Below are 27,388 nucleotides of genomic sequence, written 5' to 3' on the forward strand. Positions count from 1 at the left end.
TTTGCATGCTGCATCACTAAAGATGTTTTGTCTTTCTTATTATTTCAAAATCTCTGCAGGTCTAACCTATATAAGGAAGACTCCAAGAACAAGGAATTCTGTCAACACCTCAATGCTTATAGAGGAGGTAACTGTCATTTAGAGATTGATGGAGGCTACATATGACTAGGATGGGCAACTCTGATATTGTGACTTTTATGTAGATTAACAATTTTGATGGAGAAATTTTAAGTGCAGAAATTTTTGAATGGAATCTGGATGGAAATGGAATCTATAATGAATGTCAGAATGTTGTGTTAAGCAGGATTAGAAAAGAGTATTTTCTGGATTGTACTCACTGAGTAAAATCTGGAGTTCTTCTTTTTATCTTTTAAAATGTATGAATTATATTTTGTGTGTGTGTGTAGGATGGTGAAGAGATGAGGAATAAAGATGGGATCTAGCGTAAGTGGGCTTTCAGTAATTCAACTTATCACTTCTACTTCTGTCAATCCTTTCATAATCATTCCTACTTGTCATGTGCAAGCAAAGAATTCATTGAGGATTTTCTTTTGATTTGCTCAGCTAATTTTCTGTGATGGGGATAATTTGATTTTGCCTTCTCTACTTGAGAAGTCATCTGCTCATGAGCTTACTGATCACCTCTTTATATTCCCTCAATATATATATTATTATTATCAACAGACCTCCGTGGAGTCAAGAGACTCATTGCAGGAGGTCCCACTCTTACATGCACAGCTCGTCATACTTTGACTTAAATACATTCACTGTCTCTGCACTCACCACACTCTCAGGCAATGCATTCCACTCAACCACCACTGTTCCCTGCAAAAAAAAAAAAAAAAAATTACCGCTCACATCCACCTTATACAGCTTCCAGGCATGGCCTCTCATTCTCCCCCATCTCCAGATATTCTATGAAAAAATCTCATCAACGTTAATCTTGCAATTACCCCTTACCAACTTATGTCTCAATCATGTCTGTCCTTTTCCTTCTATCCACTAGGCTCTGTAATTAGCATTCTCTCAATCTGTTTTCATATTCCACATTCCAGAAACCAATTTAGTCAATTGTCTCTGAACTCTCTCCAACATCATCCTTCTGCAAACCTGGTGACCAAATCTGTGCACAGTAATCCATATAAAATCCATAAAAAAGTTCATAAAAGTTTATGGGCACTTTTTTCCCCACCAGAGGTCAGGCCAACAATTGTGGTAACGGTTAGTCAGTGTCTTTAACGAACCAGTATGATTGTAGTATAACTTGTTTCCTGTGTATATTTGTACGCTCCAGAAGATGACCTTAACATAAAGGTCGAAACGTCGAATTGTAAAATTTTAGTAATAGTAAACTAAAGTTTTTATTCAAACACGGTAGTTGTCTCCATAATTTCCAAAAATGCATTTATGGGCACTCTTCTCCTTCATTTTCAACAATTAAGAAATGGGCTGCCGAGTTTAAACGTGGCCATACCAGCCTTGAAGATGATCCATGTGAAGGGCGTCCAATAATGTAACAACACCAGAAATCATTGATCAAGTGCACGATATGGTATTGGATGACCGGCGAGTCAAAGTGCGTGAAACTGCTGAGACTATAGGCATTTCAAAACAGCGTGTTGGATATAGTTTGCCTTGAAGATGATCTGTAAAGGACGTTCAAAAAGTGTAACAACACCAGAAATCACTGATCAAGTGCAAGACAGTGGTGCATCTGGGGGGGGGGGGGCAAAGGGGCCTGGGTCCCCCCCCACAAAAGGGAAAAAAAACACTAGAAAAATTTCCAAAAATGTTTTCCTAATTAAACTTCATTTTTTTTTCAAAAGTTATATTGTGTCGTATCTTCTATTTCTATACCATTTATGAATTAGCGGTCACATAAGGTGGAAATACCCTATAGCCCTCGGCAATCACGGCCGCTGTGAACACAAGGCGAATGAAGTATTGCTCGTGCGGACCAAGCGCTACTTTGCTTGCCCAAGCTAGGGCAGAGGAGATCACAGGTAAAATACATAATGACTGCGCATCTTCAGCGATCACTGAAGATGCGCAGTCATGGGTCATATGCAATGTGTATATGACCCCTGATCAAATCCTGAGTGCACCACTGGTGCACGATGTGGTATTGGATGACCGGAGAGTAAAATTTCTTGAAATCGCTGAGACTATAGGAATTTCAAAAGAATGTGTAAGATATAATTTGCATGAAGAATTGCAAACGAAAAAGCTCTGTGCAAGACAGGTGTCATGCTTGCTCACAGCAGATCAAAAATACACTCGCATGAAAATCTCTGAATAGTGCTTGGAATGTTTTAACAAGAATAAAACTGATTTTGTGCATCTATTTATTACTATGGATGAGACTTAGATTCACCATTACACAAGAACCCAAACAGCAGTCAAAATAGTGGACAGAAGCCAGTTGTTCAGTACCAAAAAAAACAAAGTCTGTTCCATCAGCAGAAAAGGTCATGGCGTCGGTGTTTTGGGATGCTAAAGGCATTTTATTTATTAATTATCTTGAAAAGGATAAAACAATAACGGGGGAATATTATTTCAATCTTTTAACCAGACTAGACGAAAAAATTCATAAGAAAAGACCGGGTTTGTAAACGAAAAAAGTCATATTTTTTCGCAAAAAATCAAGTGTTTTGGCAATAGGAAAATTAAAGAATCTGCACTATGAATTGTTGGAACATCCAACCTATTCCCCAGATTTGACTCCCTCTGACTTCTATCTCTTTCTCGCTGGTCAGCGTTTCTCTTCGAATCAAGAGGTGATTACAGCTGTAGAGGGGTATTTTGCAGATCTTACTGAGAAATACTACAGGAATGGGATAATAGCGCCCAAGCATCACTGGAATAAATATATTAGTCTTCAGGGAAATTATGCTGAAAAATAAAATTAATTTTGAAATTATAAATTCGTTTTTTTATTGTTAGGCCAAGAACTTTTCAGACCACCCTTGTGTGTGTGTATATATACATATATATATATATTTTTTTTGCACTTCTGCTTAGCATGATACAGCCCATTTGATTTATCCCCATGATTCTGTGTATGGAATTAAATATTACTCCCCTCAAGCATCCCTTGACCATTTTCCAGGCATGCTAACATCATTCTCTTGTAATTTCTCATGCCATGATATTGCTCCATACTGCCTCCTAAATTGTTATAATCTTTGGCTCTGTAAAAATTCTTTTTTTTAACTAACTTAAAATTTTATTATTATTATCCCAAGGAGTCAGACTCATCTAGGAGGTCCTTCTGTCATACACACAGCTCATCATACCACACTTTATACACACTCAAATTTTTTGCAGACATCACCTTCTCAGGCAAGGCATTGCAATCATTCACAAGGTTTGGGACACATTGATGGGATGCTGCACACAATATTGGAGGAGCTATACTGGAGGAAGTAGGGGAGACAAGAGATCTGGGATTGATGACTGATAGAAACCTGAAATTCAAGGAACATATTGCAAAGGTGGTGAAGGACTCAGGTTTGGTCCCCAGGATATGAAGGGAATAAATTAACTGTGGAAAGGGTACACAGATAAGAAAGATGGTTTCAGGACTGTACAATGTTAGTTATGAGGATCGGCTGAGGGAATGTGGACTGCAGAGTTTGGTGAATAGAAGAAGGAGAGGTGATATGATTGAGACTTTAAACTGTTGAGAGGTGGTTACAGGGTTTACACTGGGGAGTTCTTTCACTTGGTTGAACAGCGGGAAGGAGTTCATGACAAGGGGCCATCCCTGGAAGTTACGAAAGGAAACTGTGAGCAAGAGGGTGAGGAGTGGTTTCTTTGCATGGAGGGTGGTTGAACCATAGAATGCATTGCCTGATAGAGTGATGAGAGCGAGAACTGTCAATGAGTTTAAGGAGTGGTGATAGACTTTGTGTTTCCTAGGAGGGATCTCCCTTGATGAGTCTTGATAGAATTGTGTTTCTTAGAAAGGACCTCCCATGATGAGTCTTGATAGACTTTGTGTTTCCTAGGAAGGACCTCTTGTGATGAGTCTTTTGACTCCATGGAGGCCTGAATAATAATAACTTTGCATGCACAAAACTTGTTTCTCACTCCCCTGCTCACACCCTCCTTATACAGCTTCCAGGGGTGACCTCTGGTTCTCCCCTGATCTCCCACCATTTTCTATAAAACCTCTCCAACATTGATCCTATAACAACCCCTTATAGTAGTAGGTTTCTATGATATCACCCCTCTTCCTCCTATCCACTAGATTTTACATATTAAGCCACCTCCCAGGTCAAGGCTGCATGATCACTCTTCCTCAGTTGGAGGTCATGTGGTTAACGTGGTTGGGGACAAATCTTCTGATGCTTACACTAGATACGCTATGTCAGGTAATTCTCTTAGTGCCTGTTAAATTCTATTACTTTCTCCCTATAGTTGAAGTCTCCATAACAAGTACTCATTTTACACTCAATGAGCTAGTCTTCTCAGGCATGTCCTTCATGTATTCCTTTGCACTCCCTCATAGCCTATAGTAGCAATTAACTATATATTTTGACTTGTTGTTCTGTATTTCACACTGTATTGCTTCAAAATGCACTGCCTCACAAGTCCTTTATGGTCCCAAAACACAACCTTTCAAGTATACACAACATTAGTAACTTTCCTCTTTTGGAATACCACTATACACAACTTACTGATACTCATAGTCAATCACTTGTCCAATTTCCTCTTTATCATTAATTTCATTCATCCCAATTTAATTAACAAATTGTCAAGTGGCAATTATCAGAGGTCTTTGCAAATTGTAAATATCTTACTTCATATGCATCTCCCTTGTCCAATGTATTGTCACCCTGTTGTAATATGCAAGCAGATTGCCAAACATTACTTCTCTTTAATAACCCATGCTGATCATAGAGAACTCTGCTGTTATCAACCGAATCTGAGTCCTAACTTTCAGCAACTTCAACTAACTATTATAGACACTACGATTGGTCTGCAATTCAAAACCTCAGTCATATCACTCTTTGTGAGGTGGAACAATTTTATGCATTTTACTCCTTTGAGACTTCCCCCTGTTGCAATATTCTTGTTAACAAGTATGTGAAGGTTGTGGTTAATTCACTGGAACATCAACAGTCTCTCCCCTGCCATTTCTTCTATACTCAAATTCTTTGCAGACACCATCTTCTCAGGCAAGGCATTCCAATCATTCACAACTTTTCATGCAAAAAAACTTGTTTCTCACTCCCCTGCTCACACCCTCCTTATACAGCTTCCAGGGATGACCTCTGGTTCTCCCCTGATCTTCCACCATTTTCTATAAAACCTCTTCAACATTGATCCTATAACAACCCCTTACTAACTTGTAGGTCTTCTATCATATTACCCTTCTTCCTCCTATATACAGCACATGGGGATGGATACAGGGTTGGTGAGGTGTATGATAGATACTGATGATATCATACAAAGTATGATAGATACTGTGCAAATGTCAGACTATTCTCTGATCTCTCTCCATCAACCCATCGACCACCCTCTTGGTGGTTGATGGAGAAAAATCAGAGAGTAGTTTATTCAGGAGTATAGTCCAGAAGAAGGCCTATGACTAGTGATGTGCCACAGGGCTCTGTTATTGGGCTGCTACTGTTTAATTTGTACATTAATGATATAGGAAAGGATCTGAGAGGAACTGTTCAGTTATTTGCCAATTATGCATAGTTGGGTAGGGCAATAGTTAAAACAGATGATGATAAAATTTTGCAGGATGATCTGGATAGAATGACAGTCTGGACAAAAGAGATTAAATGTCAGTTTAATGTGGCAAAGTGTAAGGTTATGCATTTTGGGGTGAAAAGATTACTCATACCACAATTATGGAACTGTACCACAGGAAACTGATGAAGCCAGATATTAAGGAGTTAAAGTTTAGAGAGTGCATAGCAAAAGTGGCTAAAGCAGCTCATCCCATAGCAGGTCTATGGAATAAACCTTACGAGAACAGGCTGAAGATTTGTGAGTTACAGGAACTGAGACATACAAATTACAGAAGGATTTTTACAAGATTAATTCAGAGGAAAATTTTCAGAACAGGTGTGTTTGTAGGAGAACTAGGGATCATCCATTGAAACTGAGTAAGAGTGTAGTTAGCAAGGGTGTTAGAACTAGTTTTTTTTTTTTTTTTTTGCTTGGAGAGTGGTGAATGAGTGGAATAGGTTGCCAGAGTCTGTTGTGGGTGCCATGACTGAATGAGTTCCAAGCACAGTATGATAGATACCATGAAAATGTTGGATAGTGCTTGGCATGATGTTTAGGGCCTCCTTTGATGAGTCTAAGAACTCCATGGAGTAGCCCGTAATAATAATAATGATAAAATACCTAATGAAATATTCATTAAATTAAACATCACCCTTCCATAACCTTTCTTACTTGTTCAGGTCACATATCTAAAGACCTTTGATTTTCTTGACCTGATTGGTCAACCACTGTTCAAACTGAACTCTCCTTCCCAACAGTCACCTCCCAAGCATGTTCTTTATACTACTTACACAGCTGATTAACTTCTCTTTTCTTCCATAATGCCTTTTTCTAGACTGCAATGATTTTACATGTACTCATTTAACCTCTGAAATACATTCAGACATTGCTGCTGTTAAATAATTCATAACCACTGCCCAAGCATCACCAGTTTCCTTTTCAGGTAAACTCACCCTTACTCCACCTTCTGTGTTACAACTCTAAGCTCTCTCCTGAACTTTTCAGTGAGAAGGATCATGCAGTCATGATTTGGATGCTGAAGAGACATACAGAAGTATCAAGGAGAAAGGATATATATATATATATATATATGTGTGGAATTATAAGGCAAGTGACTAAAATAATATTAGAAATCAGATTGCAGCAGTTACATGGATGAAAATTGCAAGAGAGAGAGAGAGAGAGATAGCAGTGCATCAATCTTTATCAACAGCAATGGAAAATTCTAAAAAACCTCTCATCTTGCATATGAATACAAGACTCAAGCCAGGAAACTGACTAGGTAAGGACAAAAATGGAATATGAGAAAAAATTACCACCACAGACCAAGAAAAATCCTAAGAAATTCTTTCGTAGCGATTAGGAGGAGAAATTATTATTATTCAGGCCTCCATGGAGTCAAAAGACTCATCATGGGAGGTCCTTTCTAAGAAACACAAGTCTATCAAGACTCATTGAGAGAGATCCCTCCTAGGAAACAAAGTCTATCATACCACTCCTTAAATGCATTGACCATTCTCACTCTCACCACTCCATCAGGCAATGCATTCCATGGTTCAACCACCCTCCATGCAAAGAAACCACTCCTCACCCTCTTGCTCACAGTTTCCTTTCATAACTTCTAGGGATGGCCCCTTGTCATGACTCCTTCCCGCTGTTCAACCAAGCAAAAGACCCCCCCCCCCCCAGTGTCAACCCTGTAACCACCTCTCAACAATTTAAAGTCTCAATCATATCACCCTCCTTCTTCTATCCACTAAACTCTGCAATCCACACTCCCTCAGCCGATCCTCATAACTAACATACAGTCCCAACACCATCTTTGTTATCTGCCTTTGTACCCTTTCCACAGTTAATTTATCCCCTTCAAATCCTGGGGACCAGATCTGAGAACAATAGTCTAAGTGTGGTCTGATCAGAGACTTATACAATGGAATGATAACCATTTTATCTCTGCAGGTCAGTGTCCTTCTCATTATTGCAGCAATCCTGTGCGTTACCTTCAGTACCTTTGCAATATGTCCCCTAAATTTCAGGTTTCTATCAAGGGATTCTCCCCTCCCAAAAAAAAAGGAAAAAAAACACTAGAAAATTTTCCAAAAAATCTTTTCCTAATTAATAAAATTCATTTTTTTAATGTTGTGTCGTGCCTTCTATTTCTATACTACTTATAAATTAGCAATCATTGCAGATGCTCAGTCATATGTCGTATGCGATGCGTAGCATGTATTCTCAAATTGTCTACTCAGCTATGCCCCCCCCCCCCCAAGATTCAACCCTGAGTGTGCCTACTGTCCACCAACTCTTTGTTTACTTTTCATATCCAGAATGATTATTACCTTCCCCTACCCCAGTCTAGAATGGATGCTTAATATTAATTGTTTAGATAAGAAAATACATGCCTAGGGATAATAATTAACTTCACATCATTGTTAAATTATTACACCAATATTTTACCTTGGTTACCAAGGCATTGGCACAGAGATGTACACTCTATTCATTCTTATTCATTCTGCTAAAGATCTCAAAATGATAATCTCCAGATTTGGGATAGGTGAGGTAGCCATATTTGCTTACATTTGGAAAATGTTATAGTGCTGTTGCAGATTCCAGGAACAATCAGAGTTGTGCTTGATTCTCTATAACATGGAGGTTTCCATTGGATCTAGTGACCTGTTACACTCCACAATAGCTACTATATAGATCATGGACATGATTCCTAACATCTGATAGCTGTTCTTCCTGTTTGTCCAAAATATGCCAATTTATGAGAGAAGAAAATACTGTGGACACAAGGATGGTATAAATAACAAAGAGGATCTTTTGGTGAGCAGATAAGAGCAGCTAATTTTTGGTTATGGATTAAAGGAAGATTGTATTTGTATCTTCCAGAATGCAAAAAAAATTTTTGAGGTGTCCTGGATGTAAAGGCAGGCAATAATTTTTTTTCTAGGGGGGAGAAGGGATGATTGGGTTTGGGGCATAGAATTCAATTTTGAAAAGGGGACCATATGCGATTGATTTCAGTGGGCAGGCTAGCATTGTCCAAGCAGATGATTCTGGATCTATTTGTCAAGGTTGGTTTTCAATAACTCACCAATGGGAGGGTTGACAATGTGAGTGATGATGGATATACTTACCAGTGTGGATAGGGATTATGTAGACAGAAAAGGATAATGATCTGGCAGGTAGCCTGACCAGAGTTAAGAAAGGGACAGACAGTTCAAACCTATTTTGTCACAAGTATATCAGGTCCAGACTCTTCAATCTCCAAAACGCTCAGTGTTCTTTTTCGTTTTAAACAGCACTTCCCTCCTGATTGATTCCTGACACTTTATAGAGCTCAAATTAGTCTCACCTTAAAATACTGTTCCTACATTTGGGGTGGTGTACTTCTAAATACAATCAAGCATTCTCAGGATATCCCTGAGAATGCTTGATTGTATTTAGAAGTGAACAATTCACTTAATTGATGATCCCCCCCCCCTCAATGACTCCCTCTAGTCACTTTCTTATCAGATGCTCTGTTCCTGCATTATATTTTTTCTGTAGGTATTTCTGTGGGTATTGCTCCAATGAACTGGCCACTATCATCCTCCACTTTCTTCTAATTATGTGTGAATATGAGCAGCTACTGGTCAACACCCATAACAATTCAGCTTCAAACTTATCAAATGAAATTCTCTGCCTCTCCACACTTTGGAACTGTTTTCCCCAATGATTACAACTCTCAGGTCTTCTATAAACACATCAGCAAATTGCTTTCTTCTTTCTAACTACCTGCCCACACTCTGTACTGTTGTATCATAGGTTCTGGGACCTCGCATATGTGTATATACGTGGGAGAACTGATATATAATTTCTTCATAATCATTTAAATATAAAATAAAATAATTTCTATATCAAAATTAAACAACAACCCAGGAAAAGAGTCCTGCAGTACATCCCTCGTCACTTTTATCTTCTAGATTCTACTCCTCTATATACTATTCTTTGATGTCTGTCCATCAGCCAGATTTATATTCAAAATCTCAATTTGCTTCAATTTATGTAACAGAGTTCCATGTGGTATCCTATCAGATGCCTTTACAAAATCCAGTAGATTCTGCATGTAGTTTTTCCTTCATTCAACTCAGTTGTAATTTTATATATATATATACTCTCAGCACAGACTGACAACAGTTGCATTCCCACAGCTTTTGTGAGTAACCAGTAGGAACAACTACCAATGGTACTGAGCAAGCCTGGTTGGCCGAGTGGTTCGAGCATCTGTTTTCCAGCCAAGAGGCTGTGAGTTTGAATCCTGCCTAGGGCATGGGTGTTCGTGATGTCCTACTAACCCTTTATCATATGATACTGATACTTGCCACCAATGATACTGGTGGCAAGTTTTCTACATTTAGTCCTTTCAGATTCAGACAGCTCTGTTCATGATGGATTTGCAAGTGTTGCAAACTTCATTGTAGGCTATAAATGAACTTGGAGCTTTTGTCTCAAGCCAGCATGCTGTTTTTTCTTGGACTCTCTAGGTAGACATTTGGTAAAACCATAGCTTGGATGTGATTTTTTTTTTAAAACAGAGTGGGGAAAGAAGGCCTTCATTCCTCTGAATAACTTCTATTACAAGTTCACAACAAGAATCTGGATCTGTAGAAATAGAAACAGTAGTCTAACTATTGAAAGGACTTCTTTCCAGTAAAAATCAGGGATAATTTCCCATTCAGCACTGTTGTAAAGCCAAAGTATACACAATTGTGAATGGCTAAGAGTGGATAGCATTCCACTAGAGATGAAACTTGGATGAGATTGTGATCTGAATTACTAATAAGACAATCACCAGGAAGGTGAACCAGTTAAGAAAAGATCTGCAGCATTAGGTGAGTGGAAAGGCTTGTCAGGAATTCTTGTTGGGAGATGAACACTTTGCTTTAGATGAATCAATTGTTTACAGTAGATACCTCAGCTTCTCTTCCAGTTTGATCAGTGAGTTGATAAAAGAGAGCCAGTTAAAGTAGTGGACATTAATGTCATCAAGAAAGACAACTTCATTGTTACGGAATTTGGTTTATAGGAAATCAAGATTCAAGGATAAGAAAATCTTAAGCCACAAAAGGTCAAAAAAGTGAAGATTCAAGATTAGTCATCCTTTGGCAAGGAATATCAAATGGCACAGACACCGCCCTTGTAGCAGAAGGAATCACAGGATTTTTGGACAGTTAAGATGGGCTGTTATTGCTGTGGCAGATTTGGAGTTTGGTCAAAAACCAAAAGATCAGATTTTGATATCTGTAGCTGATGATGCACATCATTTAGGTTAGTGTTATATCACAAATGTTTGTAAAGTGAACATGGAAGGAATTTTTTTGTAAGATTTAAGCTTAATTTTTTGAGGGGGGGGATTTTTACCACAGTGGCTATATTTTGGTTTACCGTGATGTTAATATTTCAAACGATGAAGAGAAAAAGAAAAAAGAACAGGGGAGCATCCTGTGGGAGGAGACATTTAAAAATGTCACCCATATAGAGAGCACAACCAGTCTCCAGGTCATAATGTGGCCTCAACAGTGCCTCTCACATATCATTACACAGTCTCCTTCCAGGCACAATCTGGCAATCTAGGTGGAAGCAAGATTATGAAGCCTCTTTGAACACTTTACCAACTGATTTGGTTCCATATATCTGGCAGCCACCCTGCAGAGCTATTTAATTACTCTATGCTCACTGTGATTTATGTCTGCATGGTTAGCCTAGTGGCTTTGCTCTTCGCAACCATATGCCTGGGGAAGGAGTGTCCTGGGTTCGATTCCCATCGCCGACATGAGGAGCTTAAGAATCTTCCTCAGCCATAGTCAAGTTAGCCAGTCTTGGGCGTGGACAGCAGGGTCCCCCCCCCCAGTTTATCTGGGGTTTTTCATCCCGCAAGCAGGCAAACCGGCCCCGTGAACACACATGGATCTACAGCCATAAATACTTAACCCCCCATAAGGGGGCTCAACTCGCCCCAATAGGGACAGGGGAGAAAAGGGAGGAAACTCGACATGAATAAATAAATAAAACTGTGATTTACAAATACAGTCATACCCCGAAGTTATGCAGTAGGTGGGACCAACAAAAAGCACGTAAGTCGAATTCACATAACTCGGGTATAATTTTGTATAGGAACATACAAAATATTAGTTAATTGGGACCAAAGGTTTACAAAACCACCTATATTTTTTAAGAAATATAATCATAATTGTAGTTTTTCGTACATAAAAAAAAAGAAAGTTATTTCGATGTCAATGGTTTCATAAAATCTAATACATTCATCTGACGGCATAATGTCTTTTTCTTGTCATGAAAAATTTCTTCATAGCAAGCTAATGATTTTTTTATTCCTGACCATTATTTTATTTAGCCATTATTCTAAATAACGATTCCAATTTAATGTTTACAAATTAATTACTGGTAAAAAATCATTAATTAAATAAAAATTAAATGCAAATAAAACTTATTCTTAGTCCTTATAAGGACTGGCTTAAAGAATTTATCTTCCCCGTTATCTGTAGAGGAAAGTGTAGGGATAAGGTGTTATTGAACTCGGGTATAATTTTGTATAGGAACATACAAAATATTAGTTAATTGGGACCAAAGGTTTACAAAACCACCTATATTTTTTAAGAAATATAATCATAATTGTAGTTTTTCGTACATAAAAAAAAAGAAAGTTATTTCGATGTCAATGGTTTCATAAAATCTAATACATTCATCTGACGGCATAATGTCTTTTTCTTGTCACAAAAAATTTCTTCATAGCAAGCTAATGATTTTTTTATTCCTTACCTTGTGGCTACAATTCATTCCTCATTAGAATCTATGTCCTCCAAAATCTGTAAACCTTTCTTTTATGATTGTTCTTACTGTGGATTCCTGTAGATCAAACTTCTTTACTAGTTCACAAATTTTCATCTTACCTTCAAAATGCTTAATAATGTTGAGTTTTATTTCCAAAGTCAATGTTTTCCTTTTCTTGCTAGCTGTAGAAGAATCGGACTTGCTTTCTTTGGACGACATTATTATTTTTTATGTGATAAAATTTTTATCAAGAACATAACATTAAACAATCGCAAGGTTTGTAGACTATAAAAATCGTGTATGAATGGAGACCGCGCAAAACATGTCAGTGCTTGTTTACCAGCATGTGCAACACTGGCGAACACAGTCGGCGCCGGAAAGATACGACTAGTGGTGAGGCGTGAAGGGAATACGTACATATGTGAAACCGCGTAACTCCGGATTCGCATAAGTCGGGGTATGACTCTATATAATTTGTAAATCACAGTGTAAAGCATTACAAATATATGCTCTTCACATCCTCCCATGCACCCTATAGCAGTAACCACTGCTATCTGTTGGAATTTGTTTTACAGCAGCTAGACTTGCACTGCCTTCCAGCATCTTGTTTCTGCCTGAAAATCTTCTCCTTATTATCACTGGCCCAGTTAGTATATCCACTCTATAGCCAAATGGCTGCAGGTTTGAATCCCGCCATGGGCATGGATGTTTGTGATTGTCTGTGGAAATACTAGTGGTGGTGGACAGTACATGGCATTGGTGTAGATGATTATGGTAGTTGCGATTCGTTACAGTTGTAGAGTAGTGCCCTCCTTCGATGAGTCTTTGGAGATGTCACGTAATAATAATAATAATAATTATTATTATTATCCTTTGTCAACAAAGGCTCACCAACTCTATAACTTATAGCCAAGTTGAACTAACCACTGACAAATACTTCTAGCATTATTATATATAAAATGAAATATTCTCCCCAATTCTCCCTGTTGTACCAACAACTACAAACCTACCTACCTGCCCTATATCAATTGTTCCATTCAAATTCAGGATCTGCTTTAAGATGGAAACTACACTATCTGATCAAAAGTATCCAGACACCCCTCTGTAATTCGTAAATTGACATCTAGATGTCACTACGACTTCACTTACTGGTATAAAAGGATGCACAGAGCTGTGTGTTGTTCAAGTTGAACAAGTCAACAATTGTGAAGTTGACTTGATTGTGAAGCAGAAACGTGAAGGCACAATCACAATGAAACCACGGTCAGGTAGGCCACGTTTAATGACAGACAGGGACTATCGAGCATTGAAGAAGTTCCTGGAAATTGCCAGGCATCGAGTGAAACAATCACCCAGGAGTTCTGCAGTGCTATTAACTGTCCAGCCAGCACCATGACTGTGCTTTGAGAGTTAAAAGGAATGGGGTTCCATGGTCGAGCAGCTGCCCATAAACCAAACATTTCTTCTGAGAACACTAAGCACTGCCTGCAGTCACGTAAAGAGTGACACCACTTGACAACTGGAAATGTGTGATTTGGAGTGATAAATCACACTTTACCAAGTGGGAGTCTGATGGGAGGCTCTGGGGGTGGCGAAGGCCTGGAGAATGATTCCTGTAAGTGTGTAGTGCCAACAGTGAAATTTGGAGGAGACGGTGTTACAGTGTGAGGGTGTTTTTCATGGAATGGACTTGGCCCTCTCATAACACTACATGGAAATCTAAATGCAGAAGGGAACAAGGACATTTTGACCCATTGCATACTATCTATGGTAGAAGATCAATTCGGTGATGACTATTGTCTGTATCAGCATGACAATGCTACCTGCCATAAAGCAAGGTCTGTGAGGGAATGTTTATGGACAATAACTTTCCAGAAATGGACTGGCTGGCCCAGAGCCCTGATCTGAATCCCATAGAACACCTTTGGGATGAATTAGAATGCCGACTTCGCTCCAGACCCCAATGACCCACATCATGAACTGCTCTGGCTACAGCTCTTCAGGAAGAATGGGCTGCCATTCCTCCAGAGATGTTCCAACACCTGTTAGAAAGACTCTCCAGCAGAGTTAGAGCTGTCATAGAAGCAAAGAGTGGACCCACCCTATATTAATGTTCACTAGTGGAAAGTGCATCATAGGGAAAGTCTGATTACAGTTTCGAGTAGGTGTTCGGATACTTTTGATCAGATAGTGTACATTCAGCAATTGGTTTTTTTTAAAATCATTCTTACATTCATTTGGTTTTGGGGTGGCTAGACACATGCTCATCTATATTTTTCCTAATAGCTCAAATTTTCCTAACTCTTCACTGCCAAGCTCACACTGAACAACACTTTCTCCAAACATTTAACTTTAAATCTATTCAAGTGCAATCCATTAGTCGAGTCCATCTATCCATTTCACACTTCAATAAACTACACATCATTCTTTTTCAGGATTCATAGAGCTGTGTCATAAATCAACTGATGAAGGTTAGAAATTCAGACTTGATAGGAAGTTGAAGTTTAAGAGTTATTATAAAACCGGACTAAATAGCTTGAATGTTCAAAATGCAATTCCCTCTTTATGACACTTTGATATAATCACACCTGGAATATTATGATTATACTACTATCAAGATTACTGTACTCAAATATGGGTACCTGGATTTCAAGAGATTCAGTGACAGATGATTCAGTGATTGGTGACCAAAATAAGGTGAGTGGATTGTTCCTTATAAAGATAGAATATTATAATTTGGTTCATATACTGAAAATATGGGATATGAAACAAATATATCTTTTAGGTGGCTTTTATGCAATACACATGAAGAAATTTTTTAATACATGACAGATGAAGAGAGAACAAGGAGACACCTAGCAAGAATATGAAGACAATTTTTTGTTTAGAGATTGGCAAGTGAATGGAATGCTGAAAGCAATTGAGAATGCACTATCAGTGAATAAGTTCAAGGAGAGGTACAATAGGCATGTGCTGGTCTCCTATGATGATTCTTAGGATTTCATGATGATACCTAGAAAAGAAAACCCTGTGCTAAAATAATTACTATAAAGTCAACTAAAAAAATATAGAACTAGCTATAATAAACATTAAAAGAACTTGAACATTTATTAAAACCAATACTGATAATTACTTCTGATTTAAATTAACAGTTTACATAATTTTATAATCACTGTAAGAATACAGTTGGAAAGAAAATACAAAGGACAGTACAACAGTTGACTCTGACTATAACAAACTTGTAGAAGCCACAAGAATACTTTTACTGAAGAGTATATACTAAAGTGAACTTCTTTTATTTGTTATAGTGAATCAACTATACTATATTAATTTTATGTTGGCAAAAGTTTTCTAGGAATGCATAAAATTTAATAATAGCATATAGTGAAACTATACTCCATATATTATTAGCTTATTCTCTTTGCTATTTGTTTGAATGAAGCTTAATGTTCTGTACTGATGCCAAGAAATAAGAAATGGAAAATGACTTACCAGCAGATTGGAAGTGGACAATTCTCTATAGGTATTTGAGAAAAGCAGGAAAACATTACTGGAAGGATTTATGATGGGTAGAAGGCACAATATAATGATAAAGACTGAGAAAAAGATAAAGAATTAGAAAACTGTGGTGATGGATAGAAAAGGAAGTGCTGGAATAGATATTTTAAGAGATGAGAAAGGTAGGAAAAATATGAATTAAGACTAGAGCCAACCTGGAATGCACAAAGGGTAAGGGTGGAAGGGAATGAATAGCTTCCTGTTAATTTTCTTTCATCATTGTTTTATTCCTATGCAGTATCATCTACCTTTCAATCTGCTGGTAAGTGGTTTTCCATTGCCTCATTCTTCAGTTATTGTAACTGAGAGTCCAGAAATTTATGCTTGGAAAAAAAAAAAAAATCAAATTAATTTGTTATAGGAGTTACCACTATTTCTATCTTCTTGTACATTTATTAATTCAAATGCACATATACTGTCTTTATGAGCAGAATTTTGAAGTAAGGCAATGAAGGGTTCTTACTTGCCAAATACCATAACATGTGTCACATGGTCTTGCCAATGTGTTGAGAAAAATGCCACCATTGAAGCAAGAAACATCAAAAACATGAACAGTGGGCAGTTACCAAGTTGCAGGGCAACAGAAGCAGCAGAAATTACGAAAACTGCAATAAAAGAAAAATCAGTTTGTTTAAAAAGTAATAGATTTAAGAATTAAAAACATCTGTATGTAAATATTTTTGATTTGCATGGAGATGTTTTTCATTAGGATTCACTATATTATGTTATACATCATGCTATTTTAATGGAATTGCCTTTAGCACTTGACACAATTATTATTACTATTATTATTTGACACCTCCAGGGAGTCCATAGACTCATCGAGGGAGGGCAAAAAGGAGGGTTGGTAGGATGGCACCAGCGGTTCAAGTTTAGTAAATCATTACTCAGTTTGATATAACTGCACGCAAAGCCTATATCTCCAATTATGACAAAGCTATGTTTAAATCTAATATTTCATTCAGGTTACATAGACACTGGTGTTCAGAGAAACACTATATTCAACAAAGCACCATACAAAAAAAAAATGAAGCTGTTAATTAACATGTTGGAGGTTTAATGGAATATTAGATCTGTCTTAACACACGAATCTTAATTTGCTTCAATTTAAACACTTGAATTTATGTCTCAATCACCAACTATATATAAAATTAAAACTACTTTTTTCTTCAAGTAGGATAAGTTAACCTACCTTTATGTGCAAGAAAAGGTCTTGGAATGATTCTCAAAAAAGTCTCAACCTATGCTTTCTATCAATTAATTTCATTTGACATCAAGAGATGCTGTATGGTCACTCAGATGCTTGGAGATGTACCACACCAGTCCTTCCCATGTGGTCCTGTTGTATGCTTTTCTGGAGGCTTCAACTCTCTGAAGATCAGTCACTTCAAACACACTATCCATCCATCTCATTGATGGTCTATCCCTTCCTCTTTTTCCTGGAATTTACCTTCTATTACTGTTTTAAGAAGAAGTCCTCCTTCCATCCTTTCAATGTGTTCAAAGTATTTCAACTTTCTTTTGTCAATATCCTTAAGGAGCCTTAAAGTTCTACTGATCCTTTCTAGCACCCATCCATTTGTCTGCCTTTCAGCATGTGATATTCTCAACAGCCTTCTATAACATCATGTCTCAAAAGCAGCTGTCCTTTTCTTATATAAGTTCTCAGTCTCACATCCATAAGTTGCTGTTGGAAAAACAACTACATCCAAAACACATTGAAGGTAAAGTACCTGGAAAAAGAGGAAGGGGTAGACCGTCAATGAGAGGGATGGATGGTGTGCACAGAGTGAATGATCTTCAGAGAGTTGAAGCCTCCAGAAAAGCATGCAAAAGGACTATATGGCGAGGCCTGGTGTGGCACATCACCGAGCATCGGAGTGACCATACGGCATCTGTGGATGCCCATTGAACAGATGGAGATGGGATTTCATCTGCACCCAGGGTCTTATTGCTATTAAGCTGTTTAATTGCTCTTTCAACCTCATGCCTAATTGGAGTAGGTTCCAAATCGAAATTTTCCTGGTGAGAGAGCTCCTCCAAATCTTTTCCTTCTATCTTCTCATATTATTATTATCTTGACCTTCATGGAGTTACATAACTCCATGAAGATCAAGGGAGATCAACAACACTAGTCAGTCATCAGTGCTACGGATATTCAAGTTTGTTTTTGCATTTTTTTCCCCCAAAAAAATGTCAATTAACACTTCCATAAGTTACTTGAAATTTAGTTGACTTATTTTTACTATCACTGTTCAAAGCATATATTATATCAAATCTCATATACTCCAGTCATGATAGTGTATTTAAGTCTTGACTAAACAAACACGTAATAACCACAGAAAATATGTTTTAATAAGTAAATATTTCATCCTAAGTATCATACGACATTGTCAGTACAGTTAATTCAAACAATACTAGTAATAATATACAGTTAGGGTGCATGATTACAATGGAATCCCAATATGTGTGCAGTAACGTGTTATAGAATTAAATTAAAATATATCTGGGGAAAAAAAAGATTACATTAAAATAAGATTACATATATAAAAATTATTTTACACAATTTTGTATGATAATTTCCCATACTTTAGGAATAGCAAGCACATCATTATGGTTTAGATTTGGTCTGTGAAGTAGGGCTTCAGCACTTTCTTTATATAAACGTTCATGACAGTGGCGGCCTGTGAAGTTTTAAGTGGGGGTGCTGCCTATACAAAATTTAAAAAAAAAATCACTTTTTTTCTGATTTAGTAACCAATTTATTAATAAATAAATCTGTAGATTTATTTATTAATAAATTGGTTACTGATTAGGAAAAAAATTATTTTTTAAAAATTATTTTGTATAGGCAGCAAAAGATCTATGTAGAAATTTGGTCTTTTTCAATGGATTCTATGGTTTGGGTTTTCAACTCCCTGTTGTGCGAGGCCAGATTTCTGCAGTTTGTAAAGACTGATATGGTCTTGATGTTCTGAAATGTGTTTATGAACAGATCTACCTGTCTGTCCATAGTAAGACAATTTACAGGAGCATGGAACCTGTAAAACTCGGATGCTATCAAGCGTGTATCGTACAAGCCAGATAGCATCAGAGGCGAGAGTTTGTCTTTAGGAGAAGGTAACAAGTTATAGATCTGGTTGATTGGTTTGTAGGTGGTAGCAAGTTTGTATTTCTTCATAAATTTTGAAAGACATTCGGAGATGCCTTCGAATGTCTTTCGATGTGTGGGGAACTGATGATTTTTTGAGTTGTTTTAAGATTGTATCCATTTAGCATGGCTGTATTTTTTATTATTTCCAATTCTTGGTTTAGAGATTCTTCAGAGAAGCAGAATCTGTGTGCTCTGGTTACTAATTATTTAATGATGCCAAATTTTTGAGAATAATGATGAGCAGAAGAATTGTGAATGTTGCGACCTGAAAATGTTGGTTTGCAATAGACAGAAGTGGAGATGGAACCATCTTCTTTTCTTTGGATGTGTAAATCCAGAAAGGAAATACCCTGTGGAGATTCTTTTTCTAGTGTGAATATGATTGAATATGATGTGAGGATGAAGGTTTATTTTATCTAAAAACAGGTGTAGTTCTTGTTCGGAATGACCCCAGATAGCAAAAACATCATCAACATATCATAGCCAAATTTTTGGTTTGGGTTTAAATGTGAAAATTTTTTCTTCAAGGTATTCTAGAACCAGGTTGGCTAAGTTTGGTGATAAGGGAAACTCCATTGCTGTAGCTTCCTCTTGCTTGTAAATTTACTCTTTCCAGGTGAAGAAACCGGATGTAATAACAAATTTGAATAATTCAACATAAAGACAAACTCTCACCTCTGATGCTACTTGGTGTGAAATATGTGGTGTTTGTTCTCTTACTTTATTTGAATAATTTGACAAATTTGAATAATTCAGCATAAAGACAAACTCTCACCTCTGATGCTACCTGGTGTAAAATATGTGGTGTTTGTTCTCATACTTTATTTTTGTTTAATATCTATACCTTAATTTGTCTTGTATGATTTCCAATTGAACCTCCTTGTTGCTTTATCGTTAACAATGCTACTTCTATCTTATGGCCGCAAATAGTAAGGATCACGTGTGCAAAATGTCAAGAACAAAGAAAGTGCTTCGGGCTGGAGCCAAATTCCTTGTCTAATTTACTGGTGTTTTATTCTAATTTTAAATTTTGGAAAATTTATTTGTAAATCAGCTCCGCCACCAAAATTGTAGGATAAGAGAAATATCTCCCTCCGTAGAATAGAGCACCCAGTATGACACACAGCTCTTCTCTCTCTCCAACTAATCTATATACCAAATTACCTATATATATATTTCTTACTCTGCAGTCATGGCAATATCTACTTCAAGACACATAGGTTCGATTTTATGAGTAGTGCATTGGACTTTGAGATCAGGCAAGATATTTTGAAAATAAAACAGTTTATTCATCATTAACTAAAGATACACAATTTACAGATATTAAATTCACTTAATTTTTGTAAGCAGCTCTATCTAACAACTCTATGATGTTATCCAATCATATCCAATCATATTCCTCAACCATCTGAACATTTCTTTTTAGGACCACATGTCTAAAATTTTACCCCCCCGCCCTCTTAACTGTGCATACATTCTGATTGCCAACATATAATAAAAACACGCTTAAGGAATTTCTACATTAATAAACTCAAGCAGTTTCACAATAATTTGAGCTAGGCTTTTTCTTACATAGAATTAATTAATTCAGATATTAGCTCAAGGCCTAAAATCCTGCAACATTAACTTCAAATCAATTTCATCAATTCAAACCACCGTCACAATCTAAGTTGGTTTCTGACTAAATAATGGAAGGTTCTTACTTTTCACAAAGTCTGGTCCTCTCAGGTTGATTCGAGTGATTATCTCTTCTTATTCCCGTTAGACCTCGTCACTGCACTAGAACATCCCGATTCTAGTAGCAAGGCTTATTTAATATATATATAATTGTCCTACTTTGGCCAAACAGGCAGAACAACAAATATCAGGATTTCAGAACACAAAGACTACATCCGGTTCCACCAGTACAGCTGCTCTGGGCTGGCAGACCATGCCTTAGATACCCACCATAAAATTCGTTGGAAGAAAACAAAAATAATTCATCGCAGCAAGTTTAAATATGAAAGATTATTCAAAGAATCTTCAGCAGCTCTAAAAAACGTTCCTAACCTCAACAAATTTGGGTGCATGAAACTACCCCAAATTTGGGAGATTTACATTATGAGAACTTCAGCCCAACTGCCAAGACTACCAAATTAGCCCGCCAGAGGGCACCATTAGGACTTTAGGAACAATATTAGTTTCTTGCTTTCTTCCTCATTTGATTTGTGTTAGTGCCTGCGTGCACATACCATATCTTTATGTTCCTGAAGATGGCAATGTGACGTTGCCGAAATATAGAAGTTATTCATTAAAGTTACCTTTAATTAATATACTTTATATGCGTTGTTAATTCCGTAAACTAATCACCAGTTCCAACTAGAACATCCCTTTTGAAAATTGCAAGACTTCTTCCTTGTTATCAGTAGACAAATTAATTCCTACAGCTTGGATTAATATACTTTATATGCGTTGTTAATTCCGTAAACTAATAGCCAGTTCCAACTAGAACATCCCTTTTGAAAATTGCAAGACTTCTTCCTTGTTATCAGTAGACAAATTAATTTCTACAGCTTGGATGTTCGGCATCTGGTTCCTCTTAATACGACCTGCTTTAGCTGCATCGTTCTCCTGGCCTTTGCTTCTTGAATGAAGGTCTCCAATTGAGATAACGATTCATCACACACGATTCTAGTGAAGCTCAGATGCTGTTACCGAACACTGTACTTTCCGCAGAACTCCTCGGCTTACGGTGACTTTGATACCGTCATGAGTCCGAACTCTCCCGTCGGAATTCCATGTGACCTCGTAACTTCACGCTGACCCACGAACAGGAACTGCACACTGGATCGACTTGAACTCTAACTCCAAGAAAAACGCCCCGTCTCGACGTAGCACACTGCTATTTATTTGGTTCCGATGACCTTCGTCTTTTCTTACGTAGTAAATCCCTCGGACCCTTGATGTTCTGCACTCGTCACCCTCATCGATCGGTGCACTCAGATGGGAAACCCCCATGCAATGTCGACCTTTGCGTTTGGAGTGGCCTCAGGTCATGACTTAATCCCTTAATCTGTCTGGAATTTTAGTCGACTAGAAGTATACTTAGACACAATTTACCTCATATGTAATTTCCTTTGTTCTTAAACAAGCTTTTTAATTTCACAATATTCAATAACTTCAAAAAATTATTATCTCCAAGTTAATTAACATCAAGTTTTTCTATTAATACACAAGTCTTTTTTGTGGGACTTAGCATACTTGTAAAATTTGTATTAAAGGTATTTAATTACAAAATTCCTTTTGTTTAAGATTTTACACTGGTGTGTATGATACATGCCAGATAGCATCCGAGTTTTACAGCTTTAATGCTCCTGTAAATTGTCTTACTATGGACAGACAGATAGATCTATTCATAAACACATTTCGGAACATCAAGAACATATCCGTCTTATCAAACCACAGAAATCTGGCTTCACACAACACGGAGTTGAAAACCCAAACCATAGGATCCATTGGAAAAAGACCAAACTTCTACATAGATTTTTATATAAACATGAACATTTATATAAAGAAAGTGCTGAAGCCCTACTTCACAGACCAAATCTAAACCATAATGAAGTTTTTGCCATTCCTAAAGTATGGGAAATTGTCATACAAAATTGTGTAAAATAATTTTTATACATGTTATCTTATTTTAATATAATCTTTTTTTTTTCCAGATATATTTTAATTGACTTCCATAATGCTACTGCACGCATATTGGGATTCCATTGTAATCATGCGCCCTAACTGTATGTTATTCCTAGTTTTTTTTTTGTTTGAATTAACTGTACTGACGATGTCCTATGATACTTAGGATGAAATATTACGTATTGAAACTTATTACTGTGGTTATTACATGTGTTTGTTTAGTCATGAATTCTCCACAGGTTTCATTGCAATAAATATTTAAGTCTTACTTGATGTTGCAACTCTTAAAGCTTATGAGAAATAGTACAAAGAAAACAGAACATACTGCTGTTTTCTTTTATTCATTGTTTCTTTCTTGCTATTACATTAAAGAAGGTAACAATATTAACCATGTTGAACTCAATGTAGCTAACATCCTTATGTAACTTTGTACTTAAAAGAAATCTCACCAGCTGCCAACAAAAACAAAAATATAACTTCTAGAACTGATAAAAGCAATGCCACTGTAGACTTTTGACTACATTCAGCATGTGAAATTGGGAAGTAATGAAATTAATCGATTTCCTCAATCAGTTCCATGCCATGGGAAGGAGGTGCCCTTGCGCAAAACATTATCAGCGACCCCATAAAATAAGTTACCATGAAAAATTTTTGCTAAAAATTTTACTTTGTTAAAAGTACAAAACAGTTTATACACATACATAAAATAAATTTTATTTAAAGTATTCATATTTGGTCATGAAGTGATAAAATATAAGACTTATTATTGTTTATGTGACCAGAGGTTTTTTTTAATTACTATATATGTTCATATAATAAAGCTAGACAGTTGCTAGAGAAACTGGTAGGCATTATTATATGAACTTATATAGTAATTAAAAAACCTATGGTCATATAAACAATAATAAGCCTTATAAATTTTATTTAACAATAGTAGAACATTGTAATTACTAAAATTCATTAATAAGGAATTTTTAATAATAAAAATTTTCAAAAATGTTTATTTCATTAATATATAAATACAACAGAATATATACATATATATAAACAAAAATTAGTTTTATTTTAATATAAAAAGAAATGTTATTACATAACAAAGATCATTTGTAGATATGCTTTTAACTATATAACAATTAGGATAAATGTAGATTTATTTTACATATTTATCAGTCTTGTTTTAGCCACCACAAAATTTAATATTTTTAATGTCTAATGAATCCATAATATTATTTTCAATTGATGTAATTGATAAATCCGTTAGACGCTCACCAGACATAGTTGAGAGCAAATAATTTTTTATTAGTTTCAGTTTTGAAAAACGTCTTTCCCCCTGAAGCTACGAATATTGGTAATGTTAAATAAATATGCATTACAATCACAGTATTCAGAAACTTGTCAGTTAATTTCGTGTTTTTCGTATATATAATTTAAAACATCCTGAGGAGCCAACTCTTTTTTGCAAAGTTTTTAATTCCTCAAATAAAGTCATACCATCAATATCGCGATTGTTGGAATCGTGATTGTCGCTCAGTTTTAAGTGCAAATCTTTACAATGTTTCATCAAATCTTCATCAGTCCAATCTTTTAATTTGCTAATGTCTCTTATAACTTTAAAGTCCCCACTATGTTGTTTTAAGAATATGAATCTTTCCTTGATTGAAGTTATTGTCGTGTCTAAAATTGTGAAGAAAAAAATGATTTTAAAATTTTGTTTAGGATCATGCGTTGTCTCATCTGATGCTTTGTAACCAAACATTTTTGTTTTTGTTATTTTGCAAATGTCTTGAAAAATAGGATCAATATTAAGATCGTTTGCTACTTCTTTTGCAGTTCTAATAATATTTTCAAAATAATATTGGTCTGTTCGGCAAATATTTACTTCTTGTATAACATAATCAAGATTTTCTGTAATTTTTCCTATATCAAATATCGAATTCTGCATCATTTTGCTTCCAACATTTACGTGACTTATGATTTCGTACCAAACATGAACAGTGCAAATAAATTAAAACGAATAAATTTTTGAAATTAAGTTGTCTGCCTGAACTCTAGAATCAATATCTTTAGTTCATCTTCCGTAATATCAAAAAGAGCCTGGTAAATTTCCTTGGTATTATTTTTAAGTTGCTTTATTGCTTCTACTCTACTTTCCCACTAGCAGAAAGTAGTTTTAAATTTAAAACACGAATATGTTTTTTTTAATATAGCCCAATGCTTCACAGATACTGAAAAATAATTATATAATTCCTGTATTAGCAAAAAAAAAATTTACAGTGTCACAGGATATCATAGTTGAATCATTAACTACTGAATTTAAGAATCAGCAGCACATGGAATAAAAAAAAATCCTTTGAATTTATTTCAAGTTTTTTTTCTGTAGTTCATTATGTTTGCCTTGCATATTTGAACCGTGATAATAAGCTTGGCAGCATAAATCCGAAATGTTAATATTCAATCATTTTAAATATTTTTTTATAAATTCAAATAGTCCTTGCCCATAGGTATCTTCTACAGACTGAAAACCCAAAAAATGTTCATGAATTTATGCCATATTTGTATCTTTATTTTGATTAACAAATCTAATAACAATATATAATTGTTCTGTGTTGCTTATATCTGGAGTTGTGTCAAGAATTAATGAATAATATTTCGCCTCTTTAATCATTTCTAATTTTTTTTTGTTTTATAGCTTCAGAAATTATACAGATGATTTTATTTGATATTTTATCACCTAAATAATGAGCAATGTTCATTTTTTGTGATGTTAGGATGCGATGCAAGTGTTCTGCCATTATCGAATCAAATTTAGCGAAAGTTTCTACTAACTTTAAAAAATTGCCGTTATCATTTTCAAAGTTTTTGTAAAGAATCTCTAAAAGCTATACACTGTCTTGATAAATATCATATTATGTAGATTAACATAATAACAGTTGGCCAATATTTTTTCTCAGTTTCATATAATTGTTGTTGTGTACAATCAATAATGCATTCCTTAATTGACGACATTTTAAGTTCGCTGTATTTTGAACAGTTTTTAATGTGCGCAGAATTTGTCTCGTATTTTAGTGTATGATTCAAATGTTGCTAATCGTTATAGTTCGCCCACCATTTGTAGGTCTCTCCTTGGAATTTTGCCAAGAATAGTCGATTCATGCTGAAGGGGAGAAAGAAATGAAGGATGTACTAATTGGTCGCCAACATGCGAAATCACGTGCTTTCTTGTCTGTCGCTGTATTAGTACTAGTTTGATTTTTGTTGTTGCTTTTTGTGCATTTTTTTTATTATTAATATGTATGATGGATCCAGTACAGTCAACAATTTCTGTTGTTAAACGTTCCAGTAGCTCTTGCAAAAGAATACTGAATAATGTGCTGACATTCTGAGAAAAAGAATCGTCAGAAGGACGTCTCCTTGTTCCCTTTTCTCAAGTCATAAAACGTGCAAATGCAATTGCAGGCATATCGGGCTCGACTGTTAAAAGAATTCGTAGGGAATCAAAAGGTGAAGGTAAGCCAAAATTGAAATCTCCTAAAAAAAAGTGCCAGAGAAAGAAAACCATCGAAACTGTAGCTTTGAATGATTTTAATGTAGACATTATAAGAAGAACTATTCACGAATTTTACGTGGTCGAGAAAAGAGTGCCAACTGTTCCGAAACTGATTCCTGTGCTTAAAGAAAAAATTAATTTTCTTTGGAAAAGAGAAACTTTAAGGAAAATACTTCATGAAATCGGATTATGTTTTAAAAAGTCCCAGAATAAAAGGAAACTTATCATAAAGCGAAGCGACATTGTTTTATCTAGAATGCAGTATTTGAGAGCAATACGACGTTTCAGGGAGGAGAAAAGACCAATTGTGTATCTAGGTGAAACTTGGATTGATAGTAATTTAACTCATGGAAAATGTTGGCAGTCTAAAGATGAATGTGGAGTGCTACAAACCGGAAATGCCTCGTGGCACATAATAATTTTGTGTGCAGGTGGAGAAATGGTTTTTTTACTGAATTCAAACTTACTATACAAAGCCAATTCAACTACTGGAGATTACCATGGGTAAATGAATTCTACGATCTTCGAAAAGTGGGCAGAAGAAAAACCAATTCCAAACCTTCCTAAAAATGCTGTTGTTATAATTGATAACGCTTCATATCACTCTATTCGATTAAACAAAGTTCCAAATTGGTCTAATAAGAAGCAAGTTCTTATGGATTGGCTCTCTGCAAATAACATTTCTCATTCCCCAGATATGCGAAAAATTTAATTTGGTCGAAAGAAACTCGTCCACAACTAAACTATTTAAATTTGACACGATGCTCAAAGAGCATGGATTTCTAGCTTTATCGGAATCCAATATTTCTTCTACTGCAACTTCTGTAGACAGTCCAGTCAGGCCAGTTTCATTTTCGCATGTAACATTTGTTTCTTCA

The 27,388-nt window shown here is 36.0% G+C and overlaps 1 protein-coding gene across 3 annotated transcripts in view; it reads right to left on the reverse strand.

Annotated features, from left to right (window-relative positions):
* Positions 1-27,388, reverse strand: part of LOC150092492 (cholinephosphotransferase 1-like) — a 195,506-nt gene that overhangs the window by 43,907 nt on the left and 124,211 nt on the right. For all 3 annotated transcript variants that reach the window (XM_090414333.1, XM_090414334.1, XM_090414332.1), the window contains exon 5: positions 16,601-16,742. In XM_090414333.1, the coding sequence (XP_090270459.1) occupies positions 16,601-16,742 (142 nt within the window). The remainder of the gene's footprint in view (positions 1-16,600; positions 16,743-27,388) is intronic.

Source organism: Typopeltis vanoorti, chromosome 25 (genome assembly GCF_054136105.1).
Source record: "Typopeltis vanoorti isolate ZY-2024b chromosome 25, IOZ_Tvanoo_1.0, whole genome shotgun sequence".
NCBI classification, from domain to species: domain Eukaryota; kingdom Metazoa; phylum Arthropoda; class Arachnida; order Uropygi; family Thelyphonidae; genus Typopeltis; species Typopeltis vanoorti.